The sequence below is a fragment of the Sinocyclocheilus rhinocerous genome, unplaced genomic scaffold, assembly GCF_001515625.1.
Source record: "Sinocyclocheilus rhinocerous isolate Xijiao unplaced genomic scaffold, SAMN03320098_v1.1 scaffold72, whole genome shotgun sequence".
Lineage (NCBI taxonomy): Eukaryota > Metazoa > Chordata > Actinopteri > Cypriniformes > Cyprinidae > Sinocyclocheilus > Sinocyclocheilus rhinocerous.
The window spans coordinates 3,802,559-3,824,288 of record NW_015628351.1 but is presented as its reverse complement, the minus strand read 5'-3'; the positions used below and the strand labels follow the sequence as shown (position 1 = coordinate 3,824,288).

Here is a 21,730-nt window from a genome sequence, read left to right as displayed (position 1 = left end):
GTAGTGTGCGGCACACTAGCGTAAATACATGCAGGGTCACTGCCAAAGAAAACATGAGAAAAACAACACGCTACAAAGAAAAGATTTGAAATTCATAGAGAAACTGTGCAAAACAACATAGCATTACAATCCTTTTCTGAATCAGCCTCGAACCCAAAAGGGCTGGGTAAGAACATGAGGCATTTGGCTGAATGAAACTCGACCACACAATTATATTGTGTCTGTGTACAGTTCCTCCATTGCCCTAAAGTACTCCCACAACAATAAGACCCCTGAAGCAAGGAAGCAAGGCAAATTTGGAGAAAAAAGCAAGCTACAATTTTTACAAACAACACAGATACACTTATTATAAGCACCATGAATTTCTAGATTTATCTTAGAGAATCTAGATTTAACCTTCCCATTTCAACATTCCATCTAAACTTCACTGTTAAAAAACAACATACACTAATATAAAATAATAACAATATAACAGTACATATCAATAATATTATTATAAAGGTGTCAAGCAAACAAAGAGCCCTTAAAAAGTGAACTGATAATGTTAAGACTTTACTGTAAAACACTTAAAAAATAATGACCATTATTATAGTTTTGAGCCAGTTGTAAGAGATCAAATTTCTTTTTGAAGTTTCTATGACTTATTTTTATTGCTCCTTCCTTTTCTCTTTCAGGCCTGTTCGCCTCAAGACTGATAACTATAAAGATAACGATAACTATATTAGCATTCACACCAACAGATGATAACATTCTGTTTATTATATGGATGCTGCAGTTTTGTCGTCTGCCCCTTTAAATGCTTGAGCTCTTTAAAATGTGGATTCTGATTGGCTGTCAATGTTTTTATCATTCATCTGCTGAATAAAATCGGCCTGATAGTGATTCCAACAAAAGTTATCGCTATAGTTGTGGTGCGGACTGTGCTATACTTCTAATTTTATTCTTTAAATTTCATTTCATTTTTAAAACTATATCTTTATCATTATAGTTAACATACTTGGTGTGAACCTTTAGACTTCATAAACAAAAGATCCATCCAAAGATACATAATAAAAATGATTTGCAAACACTGTTTGTTGACACCATTTTGGCCCACTTTCTCCAAGTTTTTTTCTGTTCTGTTTCAATTCCAGCATTGTTATTTGTCCCCAAATCTCTCTTTTCATCCATTCTCTACTTCTTATAGTTTCCGAACTGAATGGCCAGTCGGTCTCCAACGCAGCGAAAGGTGGCAGGCTGTACCTCCCAGTAGTTAACCGGGTTGCCATAGAGGCTAATGCCATTATAGAAGCTCCTCTTCATGCCGAAACCCAGAGGACAGAAGTCATTAACTTCCACTCGACTTATGTTGTTGGAATGAAGGTAGACCACCTGAAAAACAAAGCAAAAATCAATGATCGTGCATGTGTGAATGGGACACTTTTTGTTCATGTTTGATATCTCGCACCTGCAGGTACTTCATGTCTGGCAGACCCATGGGAACGCGGGTCAGCCGGTTGTTTTCCAAATGCAGCTCCCTGAGATTAGGGACGTATGATAGGCTGCCCTTCTCAATCATCCGGATGTAGTTGAAACCCAGACCCAATCTGGCAAACAAGCGCAAGCACAACAATGAATAAGCAACAGACAATAGATGGGCCGCACACATTGTGACAGGCATCTAGTGAGGTGGAAACACAATAGACTGGAAACACTGTGAACAGGCACTGGGTCAACTGCAGCCCCGCAGGACAAGCTGCACTATAAAAATCCAGCACATGCAGGGTTTTTCTGCAAAAAGAGATTTGCATGAGTTAGACCAATATCAGGGTTATTATTTCACTATTATTTGGGTTTTTAATATCAGTTTAGTTTAAGTTTGCTTTAATGATGCATAATGAAAATTATTTTTTTAGTTTTATTTAAATTCCTTAATGTTTTCATCCCATATAACATACAAATTGTGCATGAAATACAATAAATAAATAATACCAACAAAATTATTAAAGTCATTTGTCAAGTTTACTGTATATCAAAACAGCTGCAGTTTAATTAAATGTGCCATTGCGGGTACATTTAGCAGTAAATTTGTAACTGCCATCACTCAGGCATCTCTAGGGCATCTATGATTCAGCACCGTCAGATGGCCCACACAGGAGAGCAAGTCACTGGATTTGTCAAAGTTAACAAATTCATGCCGTATAATCTTTTAAATATAGTTACAAATTTAGTTTGAGGCCATTTGGATTGACCATATGAGAATGAATTGTTTTGTGTTGTCTTTGCATTGTTCCATGGCTTAACTTGACTGCTGAACGCTTGGTTATTATTGTGATTTCAGACCAATCATCATCAAATAGTGGTAGGTTGTATTACATGTGTTACATTGTGTTACATCAGACAATCCCACTCTGCCTAGTTACTAGTATTTGATCAGAGTCCACATTTTTCGAATTTGAGTCGAGTCCAAGACATTAACTAATTGAGTTTTGGTGAGAGACGTTTATGTCTTGTTAATAATGTCTTGTTTTCTTTATTTAATTTTGTGACATATTTTTTGTATCTTTCATATTACACATGATTTGGATTTGGCTTAGTCCAAAATGTCCGAGTATGTGTCAAATTCGAGTATGAGTCTGCCCAAGTGCATCCGAATTCATTCATAATTCCAGTCCGAGTCCAAGTCTCGAGTCCATGTACCCCAACTCTACTAAAGTCAGACCATCTAGAATTGACTAAAAATGCAAAAAAAACAAACAAAAAAACACTTTCTCTGTAGTGTTATTTGTTTTTAGTTTGTTATAATGTACACTTCAATTTCAATTTAGTTTTTGCAAACATCCATTTTCTTAATTTATTTAAAAATTTTGTTTCATTGCAAGCTTTTGTCAGCACAATAGTTTTAGTTAACAACACTTTTGAGATTACACAACTTAAACTGCCAATTGTGATTTTTGTGCAATTTAAAGGTTAATCCTTGACTTTGAGTGAAATGCAGCGGTTTTCAGTAAAAATAAAGAGATTGCACAGAATAATAGATTTTCAGGAGCCTAAGATGACAAACATAGGCTATAATCACGTATGATTGCTAACAAGTTCAACTGTGTATTTTGTATAAAAAGATTTTGTCTCTACTAAACTAAACTTACTGTAAACATTTTGTCCCCCCCCCCCACCACCACATCATTAAATTGTCATACACCAGGTGGCGCTGTTGCTTTATAGCGAGTCCACAGACTGGGAAAAGGCATGTTGTGTGTTGAAGTGCAGGAGAGTCATGAGTGGCTTCACCTGTACAGGTGTTTATAGCGGCTCAGATCCTCTAGTTCAATGGCCTGGATCTGGTTATTGTCCAAGTGGAGCTCGTGAAGACTGTCAGGGAGGTCTGGAAGGAGAGGAACATTCATCATTATATAATTGGAAGTAGCACCACGTCTCTGCTCTTAACATTACATTAAAGCTCATGCAAATTGTGATTTATGTCCAAAGATATTCCTAAAGCTCATTCAAGTGAGAAACTGCACATTATCCAAATGTTCTTTCTGAAAATAGATACGAGAAAAATGTTCACTCTTTAATGACTTTTATGATTATTCTAAAGAATCACCTTTTGGTATTCCAGTGAGTTTGGACTCAGAGACGCGCAGGTAGTTGAGTTTCAGGCCTTTAAAAGCACCAGGCTCAAAGCCGCTGTTCTGAATAGGGTTTCCGCCCATCTCTATAAGAAGCATTCAACATCAGACAGAATATCCCATCACAAAAACCAGCAGGCTCCATCTAAAAAAGGAAATGGTTTGGTCAGACTGTAACCTCTATACCACATAATGGCGAGCGCGCATACAAACCAATGCAGTTCATGCTGCCCAGACCAGAGAACGTTCCTTCTGCAACCTTCTTAATACGGTTGTCATGAATGCGCAGCTCCACCAGGGATGGGGGAAGGTTCTTGGGTACCACTGTCAGGAGGTTACGGGAAAAATAAAGCTTTTTTAAGTGTAGGAGGGGTGCGAAGGTTCGCGGGTGGACTTTGGAGATCTTGTTGTTGACCAGTGACAGAGCCTGGCGGGAGACAGGAAGACGTTAGCATTTGGTTCATAGAAAGTCATGAAGACATGATTAATAATAGCTTGACCATGAGCATTAAATATGTACACAAAATCAAATGACTTATAAATGATGTTATAACTTAATGTCTTGTTCTTTTTTTCTTCTTCTTCTTCTTTTACAGGCCATGTCAAATATTGTGTTTGGTGAGAGAGGCTGAGTAAATATTAGGGATAAATATTGGGGATAATATGAGTTCTAAGAAGGGAACTAAAACATTCCGTTTGGCACCGGCGTGTGTTTCCCCAACTACAGGAGCATTCTTCTTCAGAGACTTGAACTGTTTGAACATCCTGTCAGGCTGTTTTGCACAGAGTGCCAAACGTAAAGTACTGCGTGCTGTAAACGACAGACCAATTTTTCAAAGAGTTAGCCAAAACATGCTTGTCTCGTTGTTTCTTATGTCAAATGTATAAAATAAAAATGTAAATATTCTATCTAAATGAACATCTAAATCTACAGCATTAAAGTAAATAGCGACATATTTAGCTAATATGGAGCTTGATGGGCTGCATCAGCCAACGACGAATAAAACAAAACAAAAAATCAAGCTGTGAGACTGGCACACATCAGTGAACAGCACAAGAAACCATCCATAAATTTACAGTATAATGTACTGTATTTTACATTCAGCCTCATCTATATGTATTTTTCTCACTTATCCCATTATTAAAGGGTTAGTTCACCCAAAAATGAAAATTCTGTCATTAATTACTCACCCTCATGTCGTTCCAAACCCGTAAGACCTTCGTTCATCTTCGGAACACAAATTAAGATATTTTTGATGAAATCCGAGAGCTTTCTGACCCTGCATAGACAGTAACTACCATGTTCAAGACACAGAAAAGTAGTAAGGACATCATTAAAACAGTTCATGTAACATCAGAGGTTCAACCGTAATTTTCTGAAGCTACGAGAATACTTTTTATGTGCAAAGAAAACAAAAGTAACGACTTTATTTAACAATATCTTGTCTTCCGTGTCAGAGTACCATAAATAAAATTAAGGTTGAACCACTGATGTCACATGAATTATTTTAACAATGTCCTTACTACCTTTCTGGGTCTTGAACATGGTAGTTGTGTTGCTGTCTATGCAGGGTCAGAAAGCTCTCAGATTTCATCAAAAATATCTTAATTTGGGTTTTGAAGATGAACAAAGGTCTTATGGGTTTGGAATGACATGAGGGTGAATTTTTGAACATTTTTGGGTGAACTATCCCTTTTAAAGAGGAGTAGAATTTACTGCTTGACCTTCGCCCTCTCTAGTTCTCATTTCTTTGATCACCATCAGTGTCTTACATAGAGGTTTGTAAGTCCTTTGAAGTCATTCTCCTTCAGTTCTGTGATGCGGTTGTTCTGCAGGTCCAAGAGTTTGGTGTCTCTGGGAATTTCCTTTGGCACTACAATCAAACCTAAACATGAAGACAAAATGTTTACAGCTAATTTAAAGCTTGTAGGATATAGAGCATACAGATCTGTATACAAATGTCTGTACAGAGAGACCATTAGCTCACCATCTGGTCTGGATTTCCCAATGGCAGGGCTTTTTATTCGACATCAAAATAACAGAATTAAATAGTGAATACCATTGAAGATCTTAACAATTACAGCATATCTTTGACAAGATATTTAGTTAGATATAAACCAGTTATTGTGGCCAAATGAGTACTTATTGGGCATTTTCAATTCTGTGTCAGGCTTATATTTGCATTAGTTCATCTTTATATTAGAGGCGGATGACCAGAGGATGTTCTGCCAGCACTTTAAATGTGCACTTTAAAAATCATTTGGGTTCTTTTGCCACACATGGACCACATCACAAAACTATATGTAAACTCCAGCAGAACCACATCAAAGCACAAATCCAGCATTGTGTCTGTTTTAACGGTAAAGTGTCCAGGATTCTAAATCAGGCCAATGATTCATGATGATTTCCAGCAGAGCCCAATAATTTATACTAGGCTGGGTTCAACCTCTGTTGCCTTCCAGCCATTTATAATGTTCTTGAGAACCACAACTGCCAAGCCGTCTAGCTTCCAGCAGGAGCAAAAAGTGAAATCATTGAGATATTAAGCATATCAAAGGATTATATTGATATGTTTTGGATTAAATAATAAAAACGTAATCTCTACAGACATCATCTGTGGCCTGCAGTCAATTACCACAGAAAATCTAAAATCATCATTAGTGAAAAAACTACTTCTGGATACTTTAATCAACTCAGCATTTTCACAGAAAAGACTTTTGTGTTTCTGTGTGTCGTAGTATTTAATATGCTCCTTATTCAGATCTAGGGAACTGCCATCATCACATTAGCTTTGCATTTTTTTGTTTGGAATTTACATTTTTGCAAATGTCAAGTCAACCTGGGGCGATTTACATTCACAATGTACACTGAACACAAACTTTGATGCCAAGTGCCGCATACTTTTTATAGGGAACATATCAGCATGCTATGATATCAGTCTTATACACTGTAGAACATGGAAAACAGAATGTTTATAGTACATTTTAAAAAAAAGAAATTCATACTTTTATTCAGCAAGGATGCATTAAATTAATCAAAAGACACGTTAAGACATGTTTAATGTCACAAAAGATTTCTACAGTATGTCAAATAAATGCTGTCATTTTGAACTTTCTATTTCTTAAAAAATTTGGGGGAAATGTATCATAGTTTCCACAAAATATAAAGCATCACAACTGTTTTCAACATTGAAAATAATAAGAATTGTCAAATCAACATATCAGAATGATTTCTGAGGGATCATATGGCACTGAAGAATGAATTGCTGCTATAAATTCAGCTTTGCATCACAGGAATAAAGTACATTTTACAATATTCAAATAGAAAATAGTTACTTTAAATTGTAATCATATTTCACATAATTACACAGTTTTTCCTGTATTTTTAAACAAATAAATTATGCAGACTTTGCATCGTAATTTTATGCAAATAAAATTAGGAATACTAGAATTTATAATCAAGCACTGAATAGAGCACCCATTAACAATTTGATTAACCAACAGAACTGTTTTTGGGTTTAAGGGGGATAAAATACTGCATGATAGTAGCAGAAAATCACATATGAGCATTAAATATTATTTTAAAACTTAATTTCTAAGAATTGTAATCATTTTAATCATTTAATCATTTTGTTTTGTTTTTTCAAAACAAAAAACTAAAGAAATTATCTCATAGAATATCTCGAGTTCAAGCCATTTTAAGCCAATATACTATAAGTTCAAGTCAAAGATTTTTCCTTTCACAATAGTTCTTCCAAGCCATCTGCCCACCTGCCACTCAAACCAACAAGTGCTCAGTGACTTTAACCAGTCGACCGCTAACAAACACAATGCCAAACCCCAGAGCACATCGCAGGCCCCCAACCACAGCTCTGCACACATCTACACCCCCTAGTAGGAACATATTTTATGATGAAGGCACATAAACACCTAAATATATACACAATTATAAACATATGTTATGAATAAGCATCACCATCAATTCAATTACAGCCTACATGGCAGAATAACTTCCAGATACGAAAGAAAATAAAAGAGTGCAGTGGACGGATCAATGTATTACAAGCAAACCTTCATCACAGTGGGAGGAAGCATAGAAAGAACCGCCTAAAGCAAGGGCTGTATTTTTCGATTTTTATATCAAATCCACAAGCATAAACAAAGATGCAATGACATTTTGCGAAAACAAAATCACTTGCAAAGACCAAAACACATGGCATAAAGCATTCATGCACATATGCAAACATAGTCAGACACGCACAAACTAAAAAGGAATACATATAATTAAAATAATAATAACTCCAAATTCCGAAGTTCTTGTTGCTTTGTCAGTTCAATGGCTGTAAATGTTCTATGAGGATCATAACTTGAGCAAACTTGGCGGGAGAATGAAAGAGAGTGTGTAGCCGTAGGTATGACTATAGAATTACAGCGGAGCTTCAATAGGTGCTGTTGGTGCCATGCAGAACAAATACACAAACTGGCTAAATTTTGTCAGAAATATAAGGTTTTATACAATTTCTGGAGACAGGCCTTCTCACTTTCCCACATACTAAAAAATCAAGCTCCACCACTGCTTCATGGTTGCACACATACATGGTGGTTGGTTGGTTTGTTTGTTTTGTGTTGATATAATTCTTGTACATATGTTTGTCCATCCGCAGTTTATGTATTTAGATTTGGAAACGGAGTGATCGCTGAAAAGCATAACATTCATTTAAATGACAAAAAAGTTCCTACAAGGTGAGAGTAAATGGTTTAACCATCAGTTCAGTTAACGGTTTCCTCTTTTATTGTAGGTCTGTTATTTCCTATCCGTGGAAAAGAAAACACGACCTTCTAAAAGCAATCACAATGAAATGAAGTGGCCACTGTAAAAAAAAAAAAAACCTTAAATTTTAGGCCTAAATTACCACTTTTGTGGATGTACTGCTGACGAGACATAACCCAGGACTATTTACGGCCTTCTGAAATAAACAAACACTCATCAAAGACTTCCAAATCTTCATCACTTGTCTTTCTCCCTCGCACATTCCTTTTCACTTTCCCTGTCTATCTCTCTCACACTGTCTTCCTGTATAACAACCCGTGTGTGTCATAAAAACAACACAGAACCCCTCTTACAGCTCAATGGAAAATTACACAAGCATTTTTAACTGTTTCCCATTCAAGCCCCAGTTTTCTGAGAGACTAAACTACAACAAACAGACATGTTCATAAATGACTGTTTTTGCCTGTTTGGATGAGGGCTCAATCTCTATAAGAGGTCTCTATAAGATGCTTTTAATATTGAATTGAAACAATTTAAAGATTTGATGATTTATTGTACAGTTAAAGTAAATATGTTTAAAGATTATTAGCCCATTCACACCAAGAACAATATTATATTATATATTAGATATATGCTAGAAGATAACTGTAACACTGACTATATTAGTGCCCACACCAATAGACAATCCTTCCTTTTATTATAAGCCTGCGTTGCTGGTTTGTCATCTGCCACTTTAAATGTTCAAGGATTCTGATTGGCTGTCAAAGTTTTTATCGTTCATCAAATAGAAAAATCATTCTCAAAGTAATTCCAACAATGTCATTTCACTGTGTCATTACTGTTACACACAGACATGATAGATAGATAGATAGATAGATAGATAGATAGATGGATGGATACTCACTTAGGTCTGAGCATTGCACCACATTGAGTTGACAATGGCAACCAAAGGGGCATAAAGACACATCCGGCGGCAGCTCCTCCACAGCTGAACCCTCTTCATCTCTCATCATTACCGTCGTCAGATCCCCCACATCTCCATCCATAGCAAAGTCCCAGAATCCTCTCTGCTCAAAGGGCAGAGCCAATGAGGGAGCAGTCAGGCTGCAGACATTGAGCAAAAGAAGCAGGAAAGAGCGGCAGGAGAACATCGCTGAGATACAGAGACTCACACACACAGACCTGAGTGAGGAAGAGACAAAAAGAGATTAATCATTGTTTATTTCATTTGACATAATTGTTTTTATATGTAACTGTGTATTCTGAGTGTGATTGTTATAAACTTTCACACACACAGAGCCTTTAGTTTGTTTGGAGCTGAATGTGTTAATTACGCAAAGGACAATGTTAATAAGACTCTATGTCCTTTCTTCAAGTTCAGCCCACAACCCATTTCCTCAGTTCTGTTTATAATAATTATAACAGATTTCACAAAGTACATCAAAGGAACAAGATGGAACTAGGGTGTTATTTGGGGGTTTGGGAGAATATTGTAACATTGCCATCTGAATATGAATACATCATTCAGCACTGGACATGCCCTCCCTGAGAAACACTAAAAGCTTTAACATGGACATGTAAACATTACTCAAAAGTACTAAAAGTACTATTATTCAAACGCGCATAAAGAAGTTTGTTTGATGTTAAAAACATCTTTTGGTATCATCTTCTGACATTTAAAAAAAATTAAGCGAAGGGGAAACTAAAGAGACAAGCGGTGAGTCTGTGTCTGTAGGACAGGTCTGGTCAAACGGTGTGTGGTGGTGGAAAAACTCAAACTGGCCTTCTTAAAACATATCTTAAAACAAGCCATTCATTAGACAGGAAGGAGGTAGGAGGGGATATTTCTGACAGTCCCTGTTTGTGTGTGTGACTAAAAGGGTGGGGAGCCACTCATGATGTCATTTCTCAATGTCTTCCAGCTGAGTCCTGTGACGTCACCAGACATTTTGGGGCTAAGATGTGGTTAAGGATCTGGGGTCCGCAGAACCCACCAGAGGACCACGCTGATACCCTAAACATGGCCCTGTAACCTAAACCGCAAACCCTGTTCAGCCACATACCCCCCACCTGTCAGTTTCTGACTTAACCTTGGCCCGTGTGTTGAAACTGATCTAACCGAGGCCTAAAATTGAAGCCAACACCTGTTCTAAACCCAAATCAACACCCTAAAGCCAACCTGCATCCTGAACTTTAACCCTGAATCAATAGCTCACACTGAGTGTGATATCTCAAGCAACATAACATTACAATTATCCTTTAAATCCAACCAGCTGGGGAAAGCATTTCAGTAAATCTCACTGCCATCATAGATGATTGTCTTCACAAGTGAGTTGCAACACTTTAATCCATAGTATTCTCTATACATGCTGGGAAGAAACACATGTGGATGAGTGAGAGGAGCCAGACGTCAGAGAATGTCATGTTTCCCAAGAGAGAAACTCAATGTCTTGCCATCACAATTTACAGCCACATTCAAATATGTTCCCTCAACAACATTATAAGTCAGAAGTGAAGATTGAAAAGGTATGAAAAGAGTTCAAAATCCCAGATACTCAATCAAACGGAAATAAACAGTTTCAATTACTGGATCAAATGGGAAAAAAACTACCCAGAAGAATATTTTTACACAAAAGTAGCTCATTTAAATTTCCTTAAACTTTGTCTTTTGTGTTTGTCCTCAACTTTAAGAGAAATACTAGATACAACTAAGACAGTAAGATTACAATATAATTATAATATATACAATATAAATATATATTTTCTATCCTATGAATCCAAGAAGACCTCCCATGAACTTTATGAAGTTAGATAATGTCAGCTGTAACAACACTACAGCAGATATAATATAATATAATATAATATAATATAATATAATATAATATAATATAATATAATATAATATAATATAATATAATATAATATAATATAATATAATAATGTATTTTTATCCTATGCAAGAAGACCTCCCATGAACTTATTTTTTTGTTTATTTCTAAGTTAGATAATATCTGTTATAACATTTGTCATTCAAAGATGAACAATGAATTGAGGGACACCTATAGGTCAAAAAACTAGCCTCAGTTCCTATTTATGCATAGCAAACTCACAGTAAAGACTCCCATTAAGCTTAGAGGGATCCCACACAAACGTTGTTCATGTAAATGTGTCCGTTGAGTCCTTTGTGTCTCTATATAGTAATGAGCATGGATGCTTTTGCCGTTCCCCTTGGCTACTCCTCAATCATCTTCTGTGAACATTCACAGTTGTTGTCTAGGTCTGAGGCAACAAAAGATATTTGAAATGACTACAAACAGACATTTACAATAAAAATTTGTCATGGTGCCTGACAGTTCCCAGAGCTGACCATATGTCGCTGATCCAAACATTTGCTAAATATCAGTTCATCCAGGGTAGGCATTAAAGCCTAAAGTATCCAATGGAATCCCATTCTTCATCCTGACATGCCAACATCTATGTGTGTTCCTCTCATATCATCTGCCCATCTTTCACTTTAAAGTCAAACACGTGGAAAAGCGACAGCCGTTTTTTATGCTGCTGACCTGGAATAAAAGCAAACAGGGAAGAAAATGTACCCATTTATAAATATAATATAAATATAGCGGCTAAATTATACCGCGCTCGCCAAAAAAGGTTTGGTTTGGACTGGCCAGAGGAATGCGAGGAGAGGGCCGAGGCACAAATACACACAAGTCCTTGCATCCTGCTCTTCACGGAAGAATTTGAAAACTATATGTGTTATTTATGAACACAAGCATCATAATACGGGTAAGTATATGTGTCGTTTTTATGGGATAACATACTGTTGCAAGCAGAAACTCTTTAATTAGAAGCTGCTCAACAAAACAAGGTGTCTTGAGTGGGATCTCAAAAGTTATGTTCGCACATCAGCAGAATACAGTTGTGCTGTAGTGCTAAATACAGCTATGCAGGCCGCCATACTGGGAATAATATTGTCACAGATGCGACAGAAAGTGTCTTAGCATCATTACAATCTAGTTGGGAAAACTTTGTCTATTTCATTTTGTTAAAATGCGTGCCAGTGTGTAAAAATATATTCTAAGAATATTTAGCAAATGTTCCTATTAAGTTATAAAAAAGTTATTTCTAAATGTTTTCTTAGCATATAGAACATCCTGTTTTTTATATTTTAAAAACATTTTATGCAAAAATTAAGGAAGCATTCCATTGTATAATGTAAACATTATGGAACTCTAACTTTTTAATGTTCTCTGAACATTCTGAAACAAGTAGTAACATTTTTAAAAGATGCGAATGTGCATCTAAAACGTTTCCGGGGAAAAAAAACATTCCATGAATGATGCATGACGTTTTTGTGCTAATGTTTTGAGAACATTATTAAAGACCTGATAACAATGACCTAACATTCTGTTAATGTTCCTGGAAGAATGTTTGTTCACAACTTTAAGAGAACCTTGCCTCAAAGTTAGCCAAAGTTCTGAGAATGTTACCTGTTAGCTGGGGATGTGATTCGTGAACAAATGACTCTTAAAGGGGACATCGGATGCTCATTTTCCACAAGCTGTTATGATTTTTTAGGGTTTCCATGAAAAGTCTGTAACATACTTTGGTTAAAATTCCTCAAAGTTTGTGTAAAACAACACCCTTTTAACCTTGTCAAAAACAGCTATGTTCACAGTAAGCTGTTTCAGTGCATGTCCCTTAAAATGATAATGAGCTACTGCTCATAACAAACCGGCTGCGTGTTGTCTTTTAAATTTATTAGCTTTTCTGAGCTGGCAGACACGCCTGAACTAAATGCAAAAAAGCTAAAAAGAAAAAAAAGTGAAAATTTCATTTGATGTCCCCTTTAAGAACCACTTGTTTATAATGATTAAGGATTCACAAAACAACCTCAAACTCATTGGAGAGTGAATCACTTATCCACTCAGTCAACTGTTTAGTTCAGAGTCGTTACTGATTAAACTGACTTCATCACTGAAGAGTCATTTTGATTCAAAGTCTGATTCAAAATGAACCAGAGCCATAACTGTGACCTATAATTTAGTGAGACTTATTTACTAAAGATCTGAGTCAGACCTGTTAGTAAATATACTTGTGATCCCAAACAGTAACTGCATGAAAGCAGCCAATAAGCAAAAGCCACACACATCTGATGCCTTTGACAAAGAAAAACACAAACTTTAGCTGAAACAAAGATAATCTTATCCCACGGCCTTAGCCAAATACATCAGTGGACAACCCAAAGCTCACAGCACTTATCACTCCAGTCTAAAGACACAGTCCTCTCCAGAATGGTGACTTGAGGAATGGTATGGCCTAGACATAACAACTGCTTCTGCTGCTAATTACACAGTACATACTCCTCAACGTGGAACGCAGACAGCTATTTCTATCACTCAAAATGTCAGTCTTAAAGTCACATGAACATGCAAGAGAAATTAAAGGGGTCATATGATGCTGCTAAAAAGAACATTATTTTGTGTATTTGGTGTAATGAAATGTGTTTATGCGGTTTAAAGTTAAAAAAACACATTATTTTCCACATACTGTACATTATTGTTTCTCCTCTATGCCCCGCCTTCTGAAACGCGTCGATTTTTACAAAACTAATCGGTCTGAAAAGCGAGGTGTGCTCTGATTGGCCAACTATCCAGTGCGTTGTGATTGGCCGAATACATCAAGCATGTGACGGAAATGTTACGCCCCTCACCATACTGTCGATGCCGTGTCCGGCCGGAGCGACAGTCTTTGCAACTTTACAGATCTTCTTTATGCACCAAGAGCTTGTAACACTCAAAAGAGAAAGGAAAAAATGAAATTGCATCATATGACCCCTTTAAGAGAGAGTGGAGGTAGAGCTGATGGCAGAAGCAAGGTGAAAGTGAAAGTGCTGTATTCTCTTAGCTAAGTCAAGTCAAGTCACCTTTATTTATATAGCGCTTTTAACAATACAGATTGTGTCAAAGCAGCTTTACAGTATTAAATAGGAAAATAGTGTGTCAATGCAAAAGGACAATAGTAAACACTCAATTTTGGGTAGTGCCATATTCAGTTTTTGACAGGAATAAAAATCAGGCTGTGAGGGACAGAAGTACAGTATGTTCTGTCTTTCAGAAAAAGAAAAAAAAAACTTTCAGTGGACAAAACTATAAAGCAGTTTGAAAGTTGTGAAAATTCTGTGATCTAGGACCTTTATAAAGTGCATGCCATTGCAATGACTAGTCTATACCTCACAGGCTTGTTTTCATCCTCACTAAATTTAATATGGCATCTAATCTAATTAAGGTCTATTGTCATAATCAATTACAATCAGTTTTCTCATTTAATTTCTTCATGTTTTTAGGAATGTCGGTTTATTTTATGTTATGGACAATAACCAATAAATGTCCTTTATTTAAAAATGCCCAATAAAATGTAAAATCAATTGTTTTTGTCAATGCCAAATGAATGTTGTTAGATCACATTATAATGCCCAAACTCCAGACAGGAAGCACTGATTGACAGTGCTTGTAAGTCACCCACTCACTTGACCGATGCTAGTGACAGTAGCAGAGTGGTTTTCAGCGACAAAGGGCGTAGTTCGGCCGAATGTAGTGGCTCGAAAGGAGGACCCCGTAGAGCCTTAATTGACAAGTCCCAGATCGGAACGGTCTGAGGACGAGGAGGGTTTAATCTCCAGGCGCCTTCAAAAACTTAACGATCGGATCGTTTCTGCCGATCGAATGGCCAGCTTCGAGGGAATGATTGAGTGTGGAAGGGTCACGAAATACTGACCATTTGAGGGCGTAAAGGCGTCTTGTAGACGGTGCTCTAGGCTCTAAAATGGTATCACTCACTCTCGCTGGGAGCTGCGTAAGCTCCCGTCGAGGCTCCATACATGAAGGCTCCACAGCTCTGGCCGGGGATGCCAAATCATGCCTTTTTGTAGGCCTGATGTAGGCTACCACTGTCGTGTTGTCCGAATGGACCAGGACATGGTGCCCACGTAAGGCCGGCAGAAAGGTTTTCAAGGCCAGAAAAACTGCTAGGAGCTCAAGACAGTTTATATGCAGGCGCCGTTCCAGGGCTGACCAGGAGCCGGACGCCAGATTGCCCTCCAACAAAGCTCCCCGACCTGAGTTGGAAGCGTCTGTCGTAACCACCTTCATCTTGGAGGTCAGTCCCAACCGTACGCCTGACTGAAACAGGCATGAAGTTGTCCAAGGGGCCACAGCTTTGATACAGCGATGATTTACCTTGATATAAAAGTGGCCCAGGCGCCAAGCGTGGGACGGGACTCTGGCTTTGAGCCAAAATTGGAGAGGCCACATGTGAAGCAGGCCCAAGGGAATTGCAGAGGAGGCGGCCGCCATGAGGCCGAGCAGCCTCTTAAAAAACCTTGAGGGACGAGATGTTCCCCGTTTTAGGGACACCACCAGTCGCTGAATAGTCAGGGACCGTTCGGGCGTGGCCCAAGCCCGCATCTGGGCAGAGTCCAAAATCGTCCCCAGAAAGACCACTCGCTGTCTGGGTGACAAATTACTCTTCAGAAGGTTGATGTTCAACCCGAGGCGCTCCAAGTGGCTGAGTAACAGCGCTCTGTGAGCGACTAATTCCCATTGAGATTTGGCCAGGATCAGCCAGTCGTCGAGGTAGTTGAGTATGCGGATTCCCATCTGCCTCAGAGGGGTAAGCGTCTATGCACTTCGTAAAAGTGCGAGGAGCCAGAGACAGTCCAAATGGTAGGACTGTATATTGGTAGGCCACTCCCTCAAAAGCAAATCTCAAGAACGGCCTGTGATGGGGGGCTATGTGGATGTGAAAGTAAGCATCTTTCAGGTCCACTGTTAGAAAACCAGTCCTCGGGGCAAATGTGAGCGAGGATCTGTTTGATTGTTAACATCTTGAATGGCCGGCGCATAAGCGAGCGATTCAGATGTCTGAGATCCAGAATTGTCTCAGCCCGCCATCTTTTTTGGGAACGAGGAAGTAGCGGCTGTAAAAGCCTGATTTGCTGTTCGCTGTAGGTAGTATTTCTATAGCACCTTTTGCAAGCAGTGTTTGCACTTTGTGTCGGAGAACGTGTTCGTTGTCCTGAACTGAAGTGTGAATAATACTTCTGAAACGGGGTGGCCTGCGAGCAAACTGAAGCGAGTAGCCTCGTTGAATTGTTTTTAGAACCCAGCTTGACACGCCTGGTATGGCTGCCCAGGCCTTGAACCGGGATGCAAGTGGATCTAATTTTGCGAATGAAAGTTTGCCGCGAGGGGGCGGGGAACTGATATCCGCGTGTGTAAATGTGGGAAGAGGAAATTCGCTCTTTTGAGTATTTGGGTCCGCTATCACAGCGGTAAAACATTAGGGTACGCGCTGCACCTGCAGGGCGTGACCCTTGGGAAACAAAACTCCATCACTCAGAGGTGTTCGGAGGGATGGAGGGTGAAAGCGAGCTGTTTTTGAGGGAGTTCTCTTCCTTTCTGATGGGTTAGGACGGCTTCTGGGGCTCAGGGTCCAGCACTAGTCGAGGGCGTGTGCTTTGGCGCTTCGGGTAAGGAAATCGCTTTTCCGTCCGGGGGTGCTACTGAAGCCCGGGCTCAGACTTCTGAGGCTGAGGCGGCGCCGGCTTTGCGGACTGAGTGGATGGGGCTCTCTGACGGCTAGCGGCCGCCGCACCAGAGCGCTTAGGGAGGAAGTGACGCAGCACTTGTGATGTCTTCTGAGCCTCTGAGAAGCGCTGTGCAAACCCGTCCACAGCGGGGCCAAAAAGGCCCTTCGGCGAGACCGGAGAATCAAGGAAGGCCATCTTCTCGGCATCCCTTTGTGACGAGTGGGGCGGGGCCGGTGGAGTAAGTGATAATGCATGCCACCTGCGCCACTCACCGGTCTCGAGTCCCATGGAGGAGCTCCGGAAGGATAAAAGGAGGAGTGACAACAGTGCAAGACGTGAGAGGACCAGGCCTGGATTTTATGTTGTTTTGTTTCTGTTTGTGCTATTTTAAGTTTTGTGTTTATTTGATTATTAAAATTAAGTTTAAATGTTCGCCGGTTCCCGTCTCCTTCTTCCCCAAAATACGAACTGTGTTACACCCTTATTTCAGTGAGGTTCAGCCAAAGGTGGCGCTCCAACACCACCAGGCTGGCCATGGTCTTGCCGATAGCCTGATCTGTGGCTTTCATAGCGCGCAGAGCCAAATCAGTTGCTGTGCGCAGCTCTTTGAAAGCATCCTGATGCTGGCCAGACTCGTCCATATCATGGAAAAGTTTGGCCTGAAACACTTGTAGGACTGCCATCGTATGCAGCGCCGATCCGGCCTGACCGGCTGCTGCATACGCCCTGTTGGCCAAGAGCCGAAGTGGTCCTGCAGGGCTTCGAGGGATGCACTGCATGGGCCTTTAATCCCAGGGCAGACGGCGGACACAAGTGAGCAGCTACCGCCTCCTCCAGAGGGGGGAGCTTGCTATAGCCTTTTTCCTCAGTGCCGACAACGGTGGTGAGAGCTGCTGAGGAGGAGAAGCTAACTCGGGCCGAATAGGGGGCGCACCACGTCTTGGTCAGTTCTCTGTGAACTGCAGGCAAGAACGGGGCAGGCCACTGGTGGGAAGACGGCTGACGGCGTCCCGGCAGGAACCACTCATCTAAAAGACCATGGGCGGGCTCATCTGGAGCTGACCACTCGAGACCCAAATCCTCCACCGCCTTGGAGAGAACATGGATCAGCTCGCTGTCCGGTTTCTGCCGCGATGGTTGGGATGAAGGGAGGGCTTCGGCTCATCGCCGGAAGCGCACCATCCTTCAGTGTCTGATGCCATCAAGGACATCGAGTCGTCAACGGCAATCTCTTCCTCGGAAGCGCCAAAGGAAACCAAGCCACTCACTGCAGAGGAGGGACATTATTGATCCTCTCATGTGAAGCACACCGGCGCGACGAGGCAGAGCGGAGAAAGAGGGGCACGCAGGTGTTGGGCCAACATGACACCACTCGCACCAGTTTAGAGTGAGCCACTGCTCCGCTGTTTCTTTCTCTTAGGAGAGAAAGAAAATGGGAGAGAAGAGCCGGAGGTACCGCCTTCAGTGAAGAAGGCGATACGCGAGCTGAGACTGGACAAACTCATATTCTTGCAATGAGAACATGAGCCATCAGCGAGCGCAGCCTCTGTGTGGGCGCTGCCCAGGCAGGCGACACACTCGCTGTGCCCGTCTGACTCGTGCAAGGGCTCCTTGCATGAGCCGCACTCGCGGCACGACATTTGCAACAACACGCACTGGAAATTTGCTCTTTTAGAAAGCGCCGGATGGCCGCAGGGGAGACTCATCCTTTGTCGGGGCTCTTCGGTGGCGGCGAGCGAGTTGAGCTTCTTTCCGTCTTCTTTCTTCGGCTTCTTGCAGAGTCAGCAAAGAGATGATCCTCATCGCTGAAGGAGAAGATACTGATGAAATGGCGCTGCGAGCCGACTTATATATACGTCGGCTCCGCCCTTTCTGGCGGGCTAAAGCGCCATTGGTTTGTGCAGCTACACAAACGTGAACAAATCAGGTTTCAGTAACAGAGTACACATGCACATGATATGGCAAGACTGCTGATACACAGATCAACAGCATTAGGATTTTTCACTGTTCGTATCACTTGTCTGTGTTTGCATGTTATATACAGACTGACAGTCTGTGCATTAGTGCTGGGGATTTGTCAGTGACGCTCTTTCTGCAGGTTACATCATTACGCAGTAGCTGACAGAAAGTGACTAGTGAGTTAATGACTCATTAATTTAACTGATTTAGTGTTCCATTTAGAAACGAAGCACCACCATTGGCATCTTTTCCTTTTTATGGAATAAACACATAATGTGCGTAATGCATTTAAGGTCTACAAATGTGCACTGATAACAATCATAGGAGAGTATGTGGTACTTATGGTGCATTCCATTTGAGCTTTGAACTAGGAAATTCTTATAGAAATTCTATAGGAGTTCCTATAGAAACTTTTACCCGGAATGCCCCCTCAAGTCAGAGTTCCAATTCAAAAACTCTGAGGAACTGCATAAATCCTGACTTTGGAATCCAACATAGTTGCTCAGTGCATTAACATTAGGTGAAACAGTAGTAATATATAGTTTATTAGCACTTCTCTTTGTCTAGGCCAGGGGTAGGCAAGTTCGGTCCTAGAAAATGGAACGCAGCATTAGCGAGTCTGTTATTTACCCACAGTATTTCTGGACTGTGAAGCTGTGGGGGTACATATGACAAAAAGAAAAAAAGAAAAAAGAAAAGGTAAAAACTTCATAAATATATTTCTCTAGATTTTCAAGTGCGATTTTTAATCAAAAATGCCTTCATCATGAGAAGCTGTATGTTGAGAGTTAAATTATGGCACTTCTCTAACTGACATACCAAAGTTGGGAGGAGGAAGTTGTTCAATTTACTGCACTAACCGTGGGAGCCAGTGAACTCACATGACCCTCAGTGAATCTGTGGTTTGTTATATTAGTTAGAAAGAAGAATTTCTTTCAAAACAACAGCTTTGACACATTAAATGTGGTCTGATTGGGAGTCCAATGACACACTTGCTTTTAATGTTCAACAGCCAATAAAAGTCTGACATCACCAATCAAAATTATGAAGATTTCTCACAAATAAAGTCAAGCATCTAAATTTAGCCGTTTTGTCTGTTGAATGCACACATACTAGGCTACTTACTTTTCTCTCTCTCACTTTCTCTCCTGACAAACCATTGGGTGGTTCTGGGCTCTTTGCACTTGGCAGGAATTAACTGCTGGCTTGACTGTAATTTGTTAACTTCAGTCCCTAAAAAAGCTTCTGCCTGGCAATGTCTATTACTTATCTGCGTGAATGTGGCGACCGGCACAACAAAGAGTGAAGGCAGACCTGATCAACAGAGCAGGTTGTTAAATAAGTTATATTGAGTGTGAAACAGTATTTTTTTTTAAAATGAATTGAAGGTCTACAAATGTGCACTGATAACACTCATAGCAGAATATGTGGTACTTGTGGTGCGTTTCGTCTGTACTCGGAAGTAGGAAATTTGGAGTTCCCAGTATAGGAACTTTTAACTGGATTGCCGGAACTGGAATACTCGGAAACTGCATAAAACCCTGACTTTGGAATCCAAAGTGGCTGCTCAGTGCATTAACACTAGGTGAAAGAGTAGTCATATATTGTTTATTAGCACATCTCTTTGTCTATGTTTCAATAAACTCACACAGTACTATACAACTTCTATCTGTGGACATGATACTTCAGCATTATCTGTGAAAAATATGTGCATTTATCAACTCGTATTGCTAACAATTGACATGTCCATCTTGATTTTCTGACTTGTGTACTGGAATGCGGTCAACTCAATGTGACGTCATTCCCAGCTCCAACATCCGACTTCTGAGCTAAATGGAACGCAGCATTAGCGAGTCTGTTATTTACCCACAGTATTTCTGGTTTCTGGAGCTGTGATGGTACAGAAGACAAAAATGTTGGGAAACACTACTTGATCTTCAAGTGTGATTGTTAATCAAAAATTCCTTGACAATAAGAAGATGAATGTTGAGAGTTAAATAGCACTTCTCTAACTGACATACCAAAGTTGGGAGGAGGAAGTTGTTCAATTTACTGCACTAACCGTGGGAGCCAGTGAACTCACATGACCCTCAGTGAATCTGTGGTTTGTTATATTAGTTAGAAAGAAGAATTTCTTTCAAAACAACAGCTTTGACACATTAAATGTGGTCTGATTGGGAGTCCAATGACACACTTGCTTTTAATGTTCAACAGCCAATAAAAGTCTGACATCACCAATCAAAATTATGAAGATTTCTCACAAATAAAGTCAAGCATCTAAATTTAGCCGTTTTGTCTGTTGAATGCACACATACTAGGCTACTTACTTTTCTCTCTCTCACTTTCTCTCCTGACAAACCATTGGGTGGTTCTGGGCTCTTTGCACTTGGCAGGAATTAACTGCTGGCTTGACTGTAATTTGTTAACTTCAGTCCCTAAAAAAGCTTCTGCCTGGCAATGTCTATTACTTATCTGCGTGAATGTGGCGACCGGCACAACAAAGAGTGAAGGCAGACCTGATCAACAGAGCAGGTTGTTAAATAAGTTATATTGAGTGTGAAACAGTATTTTTTTTTAAAGATATTGGCCATTTCCACAATTTTACATATAGAGAATTCTGAGATAGACTGAATACGAGAAAGTAAGGGTAAATTAAATGGAAAAGGACAGAGATGCCCCAAAATTTGAGCTTTGAAAAGTGTGAGAAATAATTTAAACAATCAAATCAAACTTACTGTAAATAAATCATAAAACATCATAGTAATTCTGATAGAAACTGACAATTTTTTTATATGA

At 39.8% G+C, this 21,730-nt stretch overlaps 1 protein-coding gene across 1 annotated transcript in view; it reads right to left on the bottom strand.

The window, feature by feature from the left end:
• Nucleotides 1–789: 789 nt before the first annotated feature.
• LOC107737601 (biglycan-like) overlaps nucleotides 790–21,730 on the bottom strand; it is a 22,414-nt gene continuing 1,473 nt past the window's right edge. The window contains exons 2-8 of the mRNA XM_016549157.1: nucleotides 9,287–9,564; nucleotides 5,385–5,497; nucleotides 3,825–4,038; nucleotides 3,587–3,697; nucleotides 3,271–3,364; nucleotides 1,448–1,586; nucleotides 790–1,371 (exon numbers count right to left, since the gene is read on the bottom strand). Coding sequence (XP_016404643.1) covers nucleotides 1,174–1,371; nucleotides 1,448–1,586; nucleotides 3,271–3,364; nucleotides 3,587–3,697; nucleotides 3,825–4,038; nucleotides 5,385–5,497; nucleotides 9,287–9,533 — 1,116 coding nt within the window. The 5' untranslated portion in view covers nucleotides 9,534–9,564 and the 3' untranslated portion in view covers nucleotides 790–1,173. The remainder of the gene's footprint in view (nucleotides 1,372–1,447; nucleotides 1,587–3,270; nucleotides 3,365–3,586; nucleotides 3,698–3,824; nucleotides 4,039–5,384; nucleotides 5,498–9,286; nucleotides 9,565–21,730) is intronic.